Here is a 17794-nt window from a genome sequence, read left to right on the forward strand (position 1 = left end):
GGTCTTATACAATATTTGTCCTTTTGCAACTGACTAATTTCACTCAGCATAATGCCTTCCAGGTTCCTCCAGGTTATAAAATGTTTCACAGGTTCCTCACTGTTCTTTATTGATGCGTAGTATTCCCTTGTGTGAATATACCATAATTTATTTATCCATTCATCCGTTGATGGGCATCTTGGTTGCTTCCATCTTTAAACAGTGCTGCAATAAACATGGGTGTGCATATATTGGTTCGTGTAAAGGCTCTATTTCTTTAGAATATATTCCGAGGAGTGGGATTGCTGGATCATATGGTAGTTCTATTTCTAGCTTTTTAAGGAAGCGCCGAATCGATTTACAAAGTGGTTGTACCATGTTACATTCCCACCAGCAGTGTAGAAGTGTTCCAATCTCTCCACAGCCTCCCCAACATTTACTATTTTGTGTTTTTTGGATTAATGCCAGCCTTGTTGGAGTAAGATGAAATCTCATTGTAGTTTTGATTTGCATTTCTCTAATGGCTAATGATCGTGAGCATTTCCTCAGGTATCTGTTAGCTACCTGAATGTCTTCTTTAGTGAAGTGTCTATTCATATCTTTTGCCCATTTTTTAATTGGGTTATTTGTCTTTTGTTGTTGAGTTTTTGCAGTATCATGTAGATTTTAGAGATCAGGCACTGATCAGAAATGTCATAGCTAAAAACTTTTTCCCAGTCTGTAAGTGGTCTTTTTACTCTTTTGGTGAAGTCTTTGGATGAGCATAGGTGTTTGATTTTTAGGAGCTCCCAGTTATCTAGTTTTTTTCCTGCATTCTTAATGTTTTGTATACTGTTTATGCCATGTATTAGGGCTCCTAACGTTGTCCCTATTTTTTCTTCCATGATCTTTATTGTTTTAGATTTTATATTTAGGTCTTTGATCCATTTTGAGTTAGTTTTTGTGCATGGAGTGAGGTATGGGGTCTTGTTTGATTTTTTTTTGCAGATGGATATCCAGTTATGCCAGCACCATTTGTTAAAAAGACTATCTTTTCCCCATTTAACTGTTTGGGGGCCTTTGTCACATATCAACTTCTCATACGTGGATGGATTTATGTCTGAATTCTCAATTCTGTTCCATGGGTCCATGTATCTGTTGTTGTACCAGTACCAGGCTGTTTTGACTACTGTGGTGGTATAATAGGTTCTAAAATCAGGTAGAGTAAGGCCTCCCACTTTGTTCTTCTTTTTCAGTAATGCCTTATTTATCCGAGGCCTCTTTCCACACTCTCCATTCTTTTTACCAATTCTGACACCAGCTGTCATGGATTGAATTATCCCCCCAAAATGTGTGTCAACTTGGGTAGGTCATGATTCCCAGTATTGTGTGATTGTCCAGCATTTTGTCATCTGATGTTGTTTCCCTATGTGTTCTAAATCCTAGCTCTATGATGTTAATGAGGCAGGATCAGAGGCAGTTATGTTAATGAGGCAGGGCTCAACCTACAAGATTAGGTTGTATCTTAAACAATCTCTTTTGAGACAAAAAATAAAAAGAGAGAAGGGAGCAGAGACAGCGGGATCTCATACCTCCAAGAAAGCAGTGCCAGGAGCAGATTGCATCCTTTGGACCCAGGGCTACTACACTGAGAAGCTCCTTGACCAGGGGAAGATTGATGACAAGGGTCCCCCCTCCCCGAGACTGACAGAGAGAGAAAGACTTCCCCTGGAGCTGGTGACCTAAATCTGGACTTCTAGCCTCCTAGACTGTGAGAAGCTAAATTTCTATTTGTTAAAGCCATCCACCTGTGGTATTTCTGTTGTAGCAACACTAGTTAACTAAGACACCAGCTGTCCCTCCCACAGCACTCTCTACTTCCCTGCTGGATTCAAAAATTCGTTGTGGCCACACAGAACTCTCAGGCCATACTCACAAGTATGGGGTTTATTAGGAAAGTAACAGGTTACAATTCAGGATCAGGGTCAACTTGGAAGTAACAGGGATGACTCAGGATACAGTTCTTCAATCAGGACAACTTCCTCTTAGCCGTGCCCGAAACAGAGGCCTCTCTCTTAGGCCTCGGCCCTGGTTCTCAAACCTTGCTCTTGACATGTCCTCTGCCCAGCTTGGGCAAGTGTTACAAAGCTCTTTAGCTCCACCAATAAGTGCCTAAAGGCACCCTACTCCACCAGGAATCCTCCTGCCTAAAGGTGCTCAGCTTTCTCACTTTCTGGGTCAGCGAGCCTAGCCTGCTGGGGTCCTGTGCCATCTACAGTGTTACAGCTCTTTCTGTCTCCTGGGTCCAGGAGGTTCTCAACACAGGTACCCCAGGTCCAAAGGACATGCTTGGCTCTTGGCTCTTCTTCTTGATGGTAGTGAGGTCCTCCCTTGGCCTCTGGGATTGGCTCCCTTTCAGCTTAGCACAATGGCAAAACTGACCAATACCCTACAAGAGTTCCATGCACTGTATTTTCATTATTTGAAGACTGTCCAGTCCCCTTGGTGGGCCACAAGCACCTTATTTGCATAGTCCCACCAAATCATTTGTGAGGGTCACAAGACCATGGCTAGAAGAGCCATATTAAAAATTATAATGGTTACACACAAAAAGAAACAATCTTTGATGATTATAAGGGAGGGGAGGGGTGGGGATGGAAAAACACTAAATAGACAATAGATAAGTGGTAACTTTGGTGAAGGGTAAAACTGGGGAAGACAGCACAACTTGTACAAGGCAAGGCCATCGTAGCTCCATAGACACATCCAAACTCCCTGAGGGGCTGAATTGCTGGGCTGAGGGCTCTGGGGACCATGGTCTCACGGAATATCTAGTTCAACTGGCATAACATAGTTTACAAAGAAAATGTTCTACACTCTACTTTGGTAGTAGCGTCTGGGGTCTTAAAAGCCGTGAGCAGCCATCTAGGATACTCCCCTGGTCTCACCCCTTCGGAAGCAAGGAAGAATGAAGAAAACTAAAGATACAAGGGAAAAATTAGTCCAAAGGACTAATGGACCACATCTACCACGGTCTCCACCAGACTCAGCCCAGTACAACTAGGTCATGCCTGGCTACCACCACTGACTGCTCTGACAGGGATCACAATAGAGGGTCCCAGACAGAGCTGGAGAAAAATGTAGAACAAAATTTTAACTCAAAAAGAAAGACCAGACTTGCTGGCCTGACAGAATCTGGAGAAACCCTAAGAGTATGGCCCCCGGACACCCTTTCAGCTCAGTAATGAAGTCACTCCTGAGGTTCACCCTTCAGCCAAAGAGTGGACAGGCCCCTGAAAGAAAATGAGACTAAAGGGGCACACCAGCCCTGGGGCAAGGACTAGAAGGTGGGAGGGGACAGTAAAGCTAGTAATAGGGAACCCAAGTTTGAGAAGGGAGACTGTTGACATGTTGTGGGGTTGTTAACCAATGTCATAAAACAATATATACTGTTTAATAAGAAGCTAGTTCGTTCTGTAAACCTTCATCTAAAGAACATTAAAAAAAAGAAAAAAAAAATTGTAACAGGTAGAAGTGGTGGTATTAGGTAGAACTAGGTTTCCAGAGGGCAGAGTTGAAAGATTTGACAGCGAGGGGACCAGGAAAAGTATTAGGGCACTTCAGCTGCTTTCTTAGAGTCCCTTTATTCTTTGTACCTTTCTTTTTTTTTTTTTTAATTAATTTTTATTAAGCTTCAAGTGAACATTTACCATTCCAGTCTGTCACATGTAAGTTCACATACATTTTACTCCCTTCTCCCACTTGCTCTCCCCCTGTTGAGTCAGCCCTTTCAGTCTCTCGTTTCGTGCCAATTTTGCCGTCTTCCCTCTCTCTCTATCTTCCCATCCCCCCTCCAGTCAAGAGTTGCCAACACACTCTCCAGTGTCCACCTGATTTAATTAGCTCACTCTTCACCAGCATCTCTCTCCCTGCCGCTGACCAGTCCTTTTCATGCCTGATCAGTTGTCTTCGGGGATGGTTCCTGTCCTGTGCCATCAGAAGGTCTGGGGAGCATTGCCTCCGGGATTCCTCTAGTCGCAGTCATACCATTAAGTATGGTCTTTTTATGAGAATTTGGGGTCTGTATCTCATTGGTCTCCTGCTCCCTCAGGAGTTGTCTGTTGTGCTCCCTGACAGGGCAGACATCGATTGTGGCCGGGCACCAACTAGTTCTTCTGGTCTCAGGATAATGTAGGTCTCTGGTTCATGTGGCCCTTTCTGTCTCTTGGGTTCTTAGTTGTCGTGTGACCTTGGTGTTCTTCTTTTGCCTTTGCTTCAGGTGGGTTGAGACCAATTGATGCATCTTAGATGGCCGCTTGTTAGCATTTAAGACCCCAGATGCCACATTTCAAAGTGGGATGCAGAATGTTTTCATAATAGAATTGTTTTGCCCATTGACTTAGAAGTCCCCTCAAACCATGTTCCCCAGACCCCAGCCCCTGCTCCGCTGACCTTTGAAGCTTTCATTTTATCCCGGAAACCTCTTTGCTTTTAGTCCAGTCCAATTAGACTGACCTTCCTTGTATTGAGTGTTGTCTTTCCCTTCACCCAAAGCAGTTCTTATCTACTAATTGATCAATAAAAAACCCTCTCCCTCCCTCCCTCCCTCCCCGCTTTGTAACCACAAAAGTACGTGTTCTTCTCCATTTTTTCTATTTCTCAAGATCTTATAATAGTGGTCTTATACAATATTTGTCCTTTTGCCTCTGACTCCTTTGTACCTTTCTTATATTTGATCATATGTTATAGTTGCTCTACTTGCCTGATTGCCCTACTCGTTACTTGGTTTTTAGTTCCTTAGGGCAGTCTTACCTGTGTATTTTCAGTAGAATCTACTGAGCTCACTGCTTCATGAATATTATCTGAAGTCCAGCCTAAGATTGTTGTTGTTGCTGGTGTTAAGTGCTGTCAAGAACAAAACACTGCCTGGTCCCGCACCATCCTCACAATCATTGTTATGCTTGAGTCCATTGTTGCAGCCACTGTGTTAGTCTATCTCACTGAGGGTCTTCGTCTCTTTCCCTGATCCTCTACTTTATCAAGCATGATGTCCTTCTCCAGGGACTGGTCTCTCCTGATAACATGTCCAAATATGTGAGATGTATTCGTGCCATCCTTGCCTCCAAGGAGCATTCTGGCTATACTTCTAAGATAGATTTATTTGGTGTTCTGGCAGTCCACGGTATATTCAATATTCTCCGCCAACACCGTAATTCAAAGGCGTCAATCCTTCTTTGGTCTTCATTATTTATGGTCCAGCAAAGCCCAAGATTAGAAAAGAAAATTGACAGGTGGTGGGACTGCTGCTGGAGAGAGGTTTACTGACAACAATATACACCAGTAAGAAATGACAGTTGGTAGATAGTCTGACAGCGAGGAAAAAGGCAGGAAAATCTGTAACAACATAGGCAAAATTTTTTGTCCATCAGTTAGCAAGATTTTTTTATTATTAAAATAGTATCTAGGTTTGGAGAGAGTATGAGAAACACATTTTCACGTAATGCTGGTGAAAGTGTACAAAATTCATATAATCTCACAGTGCAGTGAATTGCTTTAAAACACAAAGCTCACTCTGGCCTCCTCTGAAATCTGGCTTACCTCCCAAGAGACCTCTTTCACATGTAGCACCCTCCAGGGGAGACTGCTCCTCTCCTAAACCCCATATATTTCAGACTGGAAGGTGAGGTCTGCATTGTCCTTGCTCCTCAATGCTGCTTCCCCACTATTATTCTTCCACCTTCAGGAAAAGTCTCAGCTCCTTTGGAGATGATACCAATTTGATATCCTGTCCCTGCCTTCTCTCCTGTCATCCACTAAATACTTTTGGTCATGCCTCAATTTTTACTAAAGGCTCTGGTACCCTAAATCCTGCTATCATTCTGGTGTCTTCAGTGTATACTGTGGTAGCCCATTCAATAACTAGCATCATAGTTTCTCATTGTAGTGGACATTGCTGGTTTCTTTCCTAGCATTCTTTCTACCTCTCCCCAACTGGACTGAACCATCCCACCCTCAGTGACAGGAATGGGCCCCGACTGGCCTGAGTGAATCGGAGTAACAACATCCTCCTTGCATAATAACTTATGCCTAAGCCAATTGTTGTTGTTAGGTGCCATCAAGTTGGTTTTGACTTAAAGCGACCCTGTATACAACAGAATGAAACACTGCCCGGTCCCCCACCATCCTCAAAATCATTGCTGTGCTTGAGCCCACTGGTACAGCCACTGTGTCAATCCATCTCGTTGAGGGTCTTGCTCTTTTTTGCTGACCCTCTACTTTACCAAGAATGATGTCCTTATCTAGGGACTGGTCCCTTCTGATAACATCTCCAAAGTATGTGAGACATAGTCTCACCATTCTTGCTTCTAAGAAGCATTCTGGTTGCACTTTTTCCAAGACAGATTTGTTTGTTCTTTTGGCAGTCCATTGTATATTCAATATTCTTTGCCAACACCACAATTCAAAGATATTAATTCTTCTTTTGGTCTTCCTTATTTATTGCCCAGCGTTCGCATGCATATGAGGCAATTGAAAACACCACAGCTTGGGTCAGGCGCACCTTAGTCCTTAAGGTGACATCCTTACTTTTTAATACCTTAAAGAGATCTCTTGCAGCTGATTTGCCCAATGCAATACGTCTTCTGATTCCTTGACTGCTGCTTCCATGGGTGTTGATTGTGGATCCAAGTAAAATTTTCCCTGGACAGAATGATTTGTTCAAGTGTGGATAACCATATCACCTAAGTTGATCCAGTCAGAGTGAAGTCCAGGAATTGATTCCAATGGTCAAGGAAAGCTCCCTCTCTTCCTCTTGTGGTGTGAGGATATGATACCTGGAACTGTAGCCGCCAAGCCATGTCTGGCTACAGGAAGGGTGCCAAGGAAGAAGATAACACATGAAGGAGGGCAATAGCAAGAGAATTACAGAGAAAGGGTCCCTTTGTTATATCATGAACCTCTGGATCAAACTGAACTTAAAGCCCACTCTACCTCTTGTCTTTAACTACATAAGCCCATAAATCCCCTTTATCAAATTTTATTGTTTAGCCAGTTTTAATCAGATTTTTGATATCTGCAGTTGAAAGAATACTTAAGGACTTTCCCCACAAATCCAAAGATCTCCATCTCCACCTCCACTACCCTTTAAACTATCCACTCCCATGGCCACTCATCCTAGATGCTGTCTTCCTCTGTATTCTTTGAAATTTTAAAATCTCAAATGCACTATTTTTTCCCACTACAACTCTGAGATTTCCAACTGTATCACTTTTTCAACCTCAGTAAGAATTCAGCCCCTTAATGACTTCCCATATTCTCTCAATCCAATAGCCCCTCCTCTATATTCACTCCTCTTTTTGGCCTGGACCACAGCCCCCCTTTTACCCAGGCTCTCAGTTACCTCACTCTTGACTTAGGCATTAAAATTGGAGCCACTATTCCTTGTCCTTGAGTATAAAGAATATGACTCAGCTGGAGCTGGAGCTGGACTCGCAAGGACACATCATCTGGGCCCTGAAGTATAAAGACAATAGCTTGGACAATCTTGGAAAACACCTTTTAGGGAAACTTTCACATAAACAAAAGATCAGCATACTTTCCACTCTTTTTCTACCAGCATTTAGTAAATAGCAAGATTTGTTGGACCAATGAAGACCCTCCTGACTGTCCTTACTGATATTTGTAACAATGATTATTAAGAAAGACAATTCAAAATGTAGAATCATGGTCATTTACCAGTTTTTAGCCAGTCAGTAAAAAGGTAAAGCTTTTAATGATTTTACTCATTTGTAATGCCAATATATACTGACAATCTTGTAACATTCCTAGGACTCTGACAGACATGGCTCTGGCAGCATGCTTGTCCCTTATTCACTTTTGCCTCTTGGAGTATATGCCAAATAAAATTTTCCTTCTTGCTTTACTATAACTTCATGGTGATTTTACCCTAAACACTCTGGTGTTCATCCATCATCCCTATTGCACAAAACTCCAACCCAGCATCATTCTAGCTGTCTCTTTCCTCTGGCTCCACCATCCAAGCAGCTGAGAAATGCTAAAAGGAGAAAGAAATCAATGCCTTATAGATTGTGCTGTTACAAATTCATGACCACCTTCTGTGCTGCTCACCAAGTTCATGTGCTGAGCTCAGAGCAGGCACTCAGAAAACATTTGTGAAATGAGTACTTGTCAGTTGTCTCCTATCTTTTCACAGCACCTATTTCAAATCTTCACTGCTTTCTCCAGCTATCTCCTCTTACTTCCTCTCTTAGCAAATCAGATCACCTCACCTTCTACTTCAGGGTGCAAATAAGAGTCCAATCAATACATGGGGACTCTCTCAATCCCTTGAATCCCCAACATATTTCCCTGTCAACTTCCTAGTATCAGTGCTCACCCTTGACTCTTCCCTTTCGCCCAGATATCCATTCATTCTACAAATATTTAAGTGTCTCCTAAATGCCAGGCACTGTGCTCTGCTTGGCCCTGAGAATACAGTGGGGGTAGGGAGGGTATAAAAGACAGCAACAGCCTGAGCAGAGAGGACACAGGACACCGCTGAGGATCTGAAAGCTGGTAGGTGTGGCTGCTATAAAGGAAGCAAAGCAAGCAGTGTTTGAAATTGTGGTCATTTTTTTGACCACTGTAAAGATTTAATCCTTATCAAAAGGCACGGAAGGATTTTAAGTAGGGAATGACATGACCAGATGCATATTTTGAAAAGATCATTTCATTTATTAAAGCTGGTGGTTACCTGTTTGGTACATTATTCTCTTGTTTTGTAGTGGACAAAAAATACTTCAAACAGATTCCCAGGCCCTAACAAAGACCTGGAGTCAGATCTGTGGGGGAAGTATCTGGAAGTCTATCTGCTTACAAAGCTCCCAGGAGACTGTGGAGAACACTTAAGTCTGAGAACCACTGTTTCAGAACATTACCAAAATGAAACTACACTACTTACCACAACATTTATTATTCTGTTTATATCTTGCACGTAGTATGAATCTATAAAAATGGGGCTTGGACTTTATAAGCTACCCATGTATCATAAAACATCCTCATTATCTTCCTCTTTCTCTCCACTATGGGTTACCATGGAGCCCTGATAGCACAGTGGTTAAAAGCTTGGCTGCTAACCAAAAGGTCAGCAGTTCAAATCCACCAGCTGCTCCTTGGAAACCCTATGGGGCATTTTTCTCTGTCCTATAGACTTGCTATGAGTCTGAATCAACTTGATGGCAATGGGTTTTGTTTTATGGGCTACTTTTTTTTTTTAATTAATTTTTATTGTGCTTTTTTTAAGTGAAAGTTTACAAATCAAGTTAGTCTCTCATACAAAAATTTATGTACACCTTGCTAAACACCCCTAATTGCTCTCCCCTAATGAGACAGCAGCACACTCCCTCCCTCCACTCTCTCTCCTCGTGTCCATTCGGGCAGCTTTTGGCCCCCTCTGCCCTCTCATCTCCCCTCCAGACAGGAGATGCCAACACAATCTCATGTATCTACTTGATCCAAGAAGCCCGTTCTTCACCAGTAATGTTTTCCATCCCATATTCCAGTCTAATCCCTGTCTGAAGAGCTGGCCCCAGGAATGGTTCCTGTCTTGGGCTAACAAAAGGTCTGGGGACCATGACCTAAGTGATCCTTCTAGTCCCGGTCTGACCATTAAGCCTGGTCTTTTTAGGAGAATTTGAGGTCTGCATCCCACTGCTCTCCTGCTCCCTCAGGGGTTCTCCGTTATGTTGCCTGTCAGGGCGGTCATCGGTTGTGGCTGGGCACCATCTAGTTCTTCTGGTCTCAGGCTGATATAGTCTCTGGTTTATGTGGTCCTTTCTTTCTCTTAGGCTCATAGTTACTTTGTGTTTTTGGTGTTCTTTATTCTTTCTTGCTCCAGGTGGGTTAAGACCAATTGATGCATCTTAGATGAATGCTTTCTAGTGTTTAAGACCCCAGACACCACTCTCCAAAGTGGGATGCAGAATGTTTTCTTAATAGATTTTATTATGCCAATTGACTTAGATGTTCTCTGAAACCATGGTCCCCAAACCCCCGCCCCTGCTTCGCTGGACTTGGAAGGATTCAGTTTATTCAGGAAACTGCTTTGCTTTTGGTTTAGTCTAGTTGTATTGGCCTCTCCTGTATTGTGTTGTCTTTCCCTTCACCTAAAATAAAACTTATCTACTGTCTAATTAGTGATAACCCCTCTCCCTTCCTCCCTCCCTCCCCCACCCAACCATCAAAGAATATATTCTTCTGTTTAAACTATTTCTTCAGCTCGTATAATAGTGGTTTTATACAATATTTGTCCTTTTGCAATTGGCTAATTTCACTCAGCATGTCTTCCAGACTTCTCCATGTCGTGTAATGTTTCATGGATTCATCATTGTTCTTTATCGATTGGGCTACTTTTTGTTCAAAATGCCAAAGTGGACTGAAGACACTTTTCCCAACAAATTCTTTCCTATTTATTTCGGAAACAGTATCCTCTCTACCTAAACTATTATCCGTATTAACACATTAGCTAGTGTTTAAAGAGCCAATTAAGCTGTCTAGGGTGAACCCACAATTATTCAAGTTATTGAAGGGTTAAAAAAAAAAAAAGTTGCTGCATTTAATTCCAAAAGTTGTTCTACTAGGTTTTTAATGTTTCATTTTTCTTTTTCCTTTAGAGATGTGCCCCTTCTAATTTATTTTATGTTGTAGATTAATATTAGAATAAATATGCAATCCCTGAAAAGCCACAAGTCATGCTAGGTGGGGAGAAAGAACTGGTATTTGTCATGGAGAATCCACATACAAGATGTATAAATCACCTATCCCCAGTTAAGACTGTGTTCAGTCCAGTTCTTGTTTATGATTGAAAGACAGGGATGGCACAGAAAATGAAGAATAGTCCTTCAAACTGTTTTTGCCAAGCATTTTCTCTTTTCTTCTCACATTACTTCTCTATAAAGCAGACAAAAAAGAAATGCTAAAAAGTCAGCTGATGTCAAAATCGCTCATACTTAGCAAACTGTCAAAAGTGGACTCTAGCTAGGGGAGAAGAGAAGGAGAAAAATAAATCAGATAAACCACATCTTAGAAACAAATTTTCTGGAAGGGATGACAGGTACAAAAAGGCATCTGTAGTATGGCCCTTCCCCCAAGAATCTTGTAACCAAACCCGTCAGAGAAATGTACTCTTCTCCATCTTTCACACCTACTGATCCTTTGTCAATGTAAAATAAGGAAAATACTACCTACCTCCTATATTGGGAAAAATGAAATGACATTAATTTTACTTAACGAACACTTATATAGCACTTACTCTGTGCCAGGCCCATTCTATTTTACAAATATTAATACATCTAATCCTCCCAACAGCCCTATGAGGTAGATAATGATTATTATTTTACATATGGGGAAACTGAGGCACAGAGTGATAACAAACTTGCCAGAGGTTATCAGCAAGCATGTGGCAGAACCAGGATTCAAATGTGAGCAAGGTGGTCTGAGCCCATACACTTTAGCACCCCTTATGCTGTCTCTCTGAGATAATTTAGCCTCTTCATGCAGTACCTCATAGGTGGAGGCATTGAGGAATGACAGCTATTATCATCATTATCCTCATCACCGTTATTATTTTTCATTTCTCCTATATAATCCATTTCTACTCTTCCAGGAAGCTTTCTCCAACCAGTGAACTTCACTGCCCATAACGTTCATTTGTGCCTTGCCACCCCAACTTTGCGTGGGCTTTTTACCCTGATTCTCCGTGCACTCTTATGTAGCCCAGGCCTCCAGATAAACCACATCTTAGAAATGAACTTTTCTGGAAGGGATGACAGATACAAAAAGGCATCTGTGGTATGGCCCTTCCCCCAAGAGTCTTGTAACCAAACACTTAAGTGAAATGTTCTCCTCTCCATTTCTACACACCTACTGATCCTTCGTGGATGTAAAGTGAGGAAAATACTACTTACCTCCTATGTTGGGCAAAACTAATGGACGTTAATAAAGGAGTGCCTTCAGGGCATTTATTGACCCAGCAAGTAAAGGTGGGCCCTGGCCAGGCTGGTTCTCTCCCTCACCCAGCACAGAGGAGACCCATGATGAATGTCTGAGGAAATAAACTCCAATGCTGGGCAGAGGTGTCTAAAAGTGAGGGGCTGGAGGTTCCTGCCCTCTGTTCCATGGAGGCCTCTAGAGACCAGGCAGGTAGCGTAGGCAGCCACAGGGTGGAGAAGTCTCCACGTATAGAGACTGGACAACCTCTGGGGCAGCTGGCTGGGCTTTATTCCAAATCTGAACATCTACTTCAGCAGCCAGCTCATTTAAAAAAGAGAAATCATAGAATTTTGTGAGTAACTGCTTCAAGTCACCCAGCAACTCAATGGCCTGTTTTCTTTCCACCAAACCAGAGAGGAAGCTGAAGAGATCACAGCCACTCTCCCTGCCGCAGTGCTTCCTGATATTTGACCTCCATCCTGCCTGCTGCAGCTTCAGCACCGCCCCCCACCCCACCCCACCCTTCTGGATTTTGTCACCAATGGACCCAGAAAGTGCTTCAAGACTTCTTCACCTTTAGCAAAGCAAGGTCGTGTCATCTCCATATCACAGGTTGTTAATCAGTCTTCCTCCAATCCTAGTATCATCTGGTTTCTCAGATTATTTGCTCAGCATACAGATTGAATAAACATGGTAAAAGGATACAACCCTGATGCACACCTTTCCTGATTTTACACCATGAAGCTCCCCCTTACTATGTTACTTTTACTGCCTCTTGGTCTACGTAGTACAGGTTCCGCATGAGCACAATTAAGTGTTCTGGAATTCCCATGCAATGTTATCCATAATTTGTTATGATCCACACAGTCAGATGCGTTTGCGTAGTCAATAAAACACAGGTAAACATCTTTCTGGTATTCTCTGCTTTCAGCCAAGATCCATCTGACATCAGCAATGCTATCCTTCCTTCCATGTCCTCTTCTGAACTGGCTTGAAGTTCCCTGTCAATGTACTGCTGCAACTGTTTTTGAATTTTCAGCAAAATTTTACCTGTGTGTAATATTGACACTGTCTGATAATTTCCGCATTTCTTAGAAGCCAGGATGGCAAGACTTGTCTCACTTACTTTGGACATGCTGTCAGGAAGGAGCAATCCCTGGAAAAGACATCACGCTTGATAAAGTCATCGAAAAAGAGGAAGACCCTCAACAAGATGGACTGACACAGTGGCTTCAACCATGGGTTTAAACGTAGTTATGATTTTAAAGGTGGTGCAAGACCGGGCAGTGTTTCATTCTGTAGTACGCTGCGTCGCTTTAAGTCTGAACCGACTGCACTGCACCTAACAATAATAGACTCAGAAAAGATCTCGGCCCACATTAAATGGAAACTCACCAGGGCTAAGTAAGGGGGATATCCTAAGGGGCCCCACAGGGTTTTAGGGTCGGGGTGGGGGTTTTAAATTGCTCCTTGCCTTTCAGTTCCGGGACAAAAAGCGCGCTCAACAAACCCGACTTACGAACCACCGCCACAGCCGGAAGCCACCGCTTTAGCTTCCTCCTGGAGTCGGAGAGCATTTCCCGAGAGCCCGCGTCCGCTCGGGGACTACAGCTCCCGGCGTGCTCCGAGGCCGCCGGAATTAACCCTTCAGGGGCCGAAGCTGCATAGCGCCCCGCCCCCTCCCCTTACAGAGATCCCGCAGGGTGAGTTTTCGGGGGCTGGTTCGGGATTCTTAACTTAAGGCGCGATCTCTCTGTGCATGGTGCATATGTGTGTATGTGTGTATGTATATCTGTTTCGGGTGTACTCCCTGAGGAGAATGATTCCTGATTTTCTTATGGGACAATCTGCGGTTATGAGATTCAGACGCAGTTGTGAGATTCAGACGCATTTTTGCGAGTAGGAGACTGACCCCCAGTATCAACACTCTGAACCCTAGGCTCTAAGTGGAATCACTGCTATCTTTCCCAGAATGCTACCTAAATCCTCCCCTTCTTTACCCCCCAGAACAAAAAAAGTCTGCACCTCTCCCCTAATGGCCTTTCCTAGCGCCCCCAGCAAGACTTGAGACCTGGCGCTCGAGTCAGGGTTTTTATTACCCCCTTCTTTGGGGGTGAGTACTCATGGAGCCCATAGGATTTCTGATTAGAGAATTTAGGCTCTTTGCCTCCCCTTCAGATGCCACCCACGGTCCCTGCAGGTTTGGTAAGCACCCCATCCTTTGTCTGATGTGAATGACCATGGGCTTGAGAATGGGTGGTGGGTGTTAAACCTGACCTATTTCCCGACCCCTGGAACTACACCGCACAGGAGACAGTGGGGGAGGGGTGCCACTCTCCCCTTCCGTTGCTATTCTTTTTCTATATTGTGCACAGTCCAGTTCTGGGCTGGGCAGGTGGCCAGGAACTACAGTTGCTGAGGATTAGGTTGTGGGGTCAACTACCCTTGCTCCTCACCCATGGTCAGAGGAGGTGGAAGTGTTGCCTGTTTTTCACCTTTCGCTGCCCCCAGACCCAACTTTAATAAGGCCCCCTCCCTGCTTCAGCCTTCAAGAGTCTAAAGCTGCTAGAAAAAAGGGCTACCCTGAGTCAGGGGGCTGGAACGCGTGGATCTCCTTCTTTGCCTCACCTCTATCTCAATGGCACTGGCAAGCATCCTATCCTCACCCCGGACGTTAACTCCCCCATCATGAGCAGTCTCTGGCTTCCTCAGCCTGCCCCCAATGGGGACATTATTCCAGCCAGCATTTGGGAAGGGGTGGGCAGAGGGGGAAGACCTTGGGGCAGGAGGAGTCCTGAACCACAGGAAGCCAGGGGAGCAAGGGCAGACAGGCGTTTCTCCTCTACCTCACCCTCCACACTGCCAACTGGCTCCCTGCCCCTGCCCCCGCCCCTTGACATCCTAGCCTCCCTGGCTATTTAAACAGAGATGGGTGCCCCCATCGGCATACTGTCCTTTGGCTACCGGACATCATGCCTCCCAAGAAGGATGTTCCCGTGAAGAAACCAGCAGGGCCTTCTCCCCCAAAGCCTGCTGCCAAGCCAGCATCAGAGGCCCCTCCAGCCAAGGCCAAGGCTGAGCCAGCTGCCTCCCCGGCCCCTGAAAAACCCCAGGAGCCCCCCATCGATCTCTCCAAAGTGGTGGTGAGTACCCAGAAAGTGAGGGTAGAATTTGAAGAGGGTGGCACAAGGGTGGGATACAGCCTAGGGGCTTAGAAGGTGTCTAGAAGGTAGAGAATTGATGAGCACTGGGATGAGTTTGGCAGTTCCCCTTAGTTCCCTGTTTGGAAGCATCCAGGCGTAGGACTCTGCTGTTGTCTGTGCTGTTTTTCCCTCTAACATATAACATGTGTGTGTACAAACACACACACCTGTGCGCACATACACACACCTGCTGACTCTCCTGCTGGAGTCAGGAACTGTGAGATGGGGAACATCTGGGTCTGAGGATGGTTTTTTCAAGGTGAAGGGAAGGAGATGCTGCCTGCCCCTGGCTGGCTGTTCAACCCAAAAGCCAAAGCTCAACCCCAGGAGGGGAGGCTGAAGAGGACAGGCTTGTTAGACAATCACAGCTGGGGGCCAGGGGTAAATTTAGCCTTTGTTCAGCCCCCAGTTATGTGAAGGATGCAGGGCTCAGGGCAGTGGAGGGAGGGGAACAGGTGGCATGGGATTAACCCTGTTCCCAGGAAACCCTCCCCCCTATAATTCCTCCTCTTGGGATTCTCCCAAGGCCCAGAGCTGGGAATGGGACTGAGGTGGCTGGGCTCCCGGACTGGTCCCTTTGGGCCCCTCCTTAGAAGTGGCTGCCAGTTGGTTGGGAGGAGTGCTGGAGAGGGATTTAGTAACCTCTGTCATTCCTCCTCACCTGCTCTTTTCTTCCACAGATCGAGTTTAACAAGGACCAGCTGGAGGGTGAGGAGAAGCTGGTCCCCTAAGCCCACTACCCAGTCCCAAGCCCCTATTTGGATCCTCTTTCTCTTTCCCCAACTCCAGTCCTGACCTTGAAGCCCCTCACACTAGTTCTCTTTGTGTCCCTTTTTTCTGCCCAGTGCTAACCCATAGTTTCTGATCCTCCCTTCTGCCTGGGAATGGTGGGAACCCCTGGTCGACATTAACTCTTCCCTATAACCTCAGAGTTCAAGGAGGCCTTCGAGCTGTTTGACCGAGTTGGTGATGGTAAGATCCTGTACAGCCAGTGTGGGGACGTGATAAGGGCCCTGGGCCACAACCCCACCAACGCCGAGGTGCTCAGGATCCTGGGAAACCCCAAAAGTGATGGTGAGGGGACCCTTGGAACAATGTGGGCTTTCAGTTTGGTGGTGGGACCCAGGAATGTTGGTAGGACACAAAGGATGCTCAGATGCGTCTCAAGGCTACAAAAACCATCAAACACAGGGGCAGAAAAACATCCTGGGATGTTGAACAGAATGGAAACCTTTGTGGTAGGGATGGGAGCTGGGTCCTGGATGACACCACAGTGACCTCTCCCTCACCTCTTTCTAACCTCCAGAGCTGAAGTCCCGGCGTGTAGACTTTGAGACTTTCCTGCCCATGCTCCAGACAGCGGCCAAGAAACGGGACCAAGGCTCTTCTTACCAGGACTATTTGGAGGGGCTTCGGGTGTTGGACAAGGAGGGGAATGGCAAAGTCATGGGAGCAGAGCTCAGACAGGTCCTCACCACCCTGGGTAAGGCAGGGGCCAGAATTCCTGTGGGGTAGAGAGGAAGAAGTTTGGCCAGGTTGGCAGAGCCAGGGAGGGGGTTACTGTCCTTCAGGTCACCTGCTGGAGACTAGAAGGTAGAGCAGAGCAGAAATCTGAAGGACTTCCTCCTGCAGAGGCTCAAGTGAGAGGGGACACAAAGGGCAGAGGAAAGGGGACGAGAGGGTAAACATGAGTTTCCATTTTGGTAGAGATGCTTGTGCTCTATGATCTGTACAAGTCTCTTAGCCCGCTGCAATTCAGTTTCCCCATATGTCAAAGCTTTCACCAATACCAAGAGGCTTCGTTAATGAGGTGAAATGGAAAGCAAGATGCAGTAACACAGGCAAGGCATAACCATTACACGGAGAGGATTCCCTTGGGGGATCAGTTGCGTTGACTAAGTCTCCCAGGTTGAAGAAGAGGCGGTACCACCTAGAAGAGTAAGGCCTGGTTGGTGAGGGCGGGGCTAAAACGCTATGTCTGGGGTTCAGGAGAGAAGCTGACTGAAGAGGAGGTGGAGGCTATTCTGGCAGGACACGAGGACATCAATGGCTGCATCAACTATGAGGGTGAGGGGTCAGAGTCCCAGAAGGGACAAGGGGGAAGGGAGCGGGCCTCTTGCCATGTATGTGGGTGGGTGGGGTACGCTGGGACCTGGATTATCTAAGGTCAGTTGGAGTATCTAAGGGCCTGTTTCTGAAGCCCCTCTTGCTCCCTCTCTGCAGCCTTCCTGAAGCACATCCTAAGCGTCTGAGCGCTACAGGTAGGGGGCACCCTCCATCCTTGAGAGGCGAGTCTACTTCCCTTTCCTCAGCCACAGCCCAACAGCAGGGGACTGCATTTTCCTGTCCTGTTTCTGCACGAGTGCCAGGGCCTGGCAACTTTCATCTTTTTCCACAGATCCCGTGGGGCCGGACACTGCCCCCCGCCCCGCCTCCGCAGGCGGAAGCACGTTCCGGCCACTAGGAGGCCACCTATTGTTTTAAAATAAAGAAACGGTTCCTCCCTCGGCCTGACTGTTGTTTTCTTCAGAGGTAGGGGCGGGAAGGAAATGAGGGCTCTCTCTCTTCTCTCCAAATCTGATTCCCTCTGCTTTTTCGCTGCTCGGAAGAGCAGATCCGTTGTGACCCACCCAACTCCTGCGGTT

General features: G+C 45.5%; 1 protein-coding gene across 2 annotated transcripts; it reads left to right on the plus strand.

The window, feature by feature from the left end:
- Window positions 1–13579: 13579 nt before the first annotated feature.
- Window positions 13580–17652, plus strand: MYL6B (myosin light chain 6B). 2 transcript variants are annotated; one of them, XM_049883543.1, is made up of 8 exons: window positions 13580–13649; window positions 14873–15089; window positions 15830–15857; window positions 16080–16223; window positions 16456–16632; window positions 17139–17216; window positions 17373–17410; window positions 17548–17652. In XM_049883543.1, the coding sequence occupies exons 2-7, from the start codon at window positions 14919–14921 to the stop codon at window positions 17399–17401; spliced, it is 627 nt and encodes a 208-aa protein (XP_049739500.1). In that variant the 5' UTR covers window positions 13580–13649; window positions 14873–14918; the 3' UTR covers window positions 17402–17410; window positions 17548–17652. The 2 variants fall into 2 exon arrangements, with proteins under 2 accessions (XP_049739500.1, XP_049739499.1); XM_049883542.1 differs by lacking the exon at window positions 13580–13649 and having other exon boundaries at window positions 14853–15089.
- The last annotated feature ends 142 nt before the right edge of the window (window positions 17653–17794 follow it).

Source organism: Elephas maximus, chromosome 4 (assembly GCF_024166365.1).
Source record: "Elephas maximus indicus isolate mEleMax1 chromosome 4, mEleMax1 primary haplotype, whole genome shotgun sequence".
Lineage (NCBI taxonomy): Eukaryota > Metazoa > Chordata > Mammalia > Proboscidea > Elephantidae > Elephas > Elephas maximus.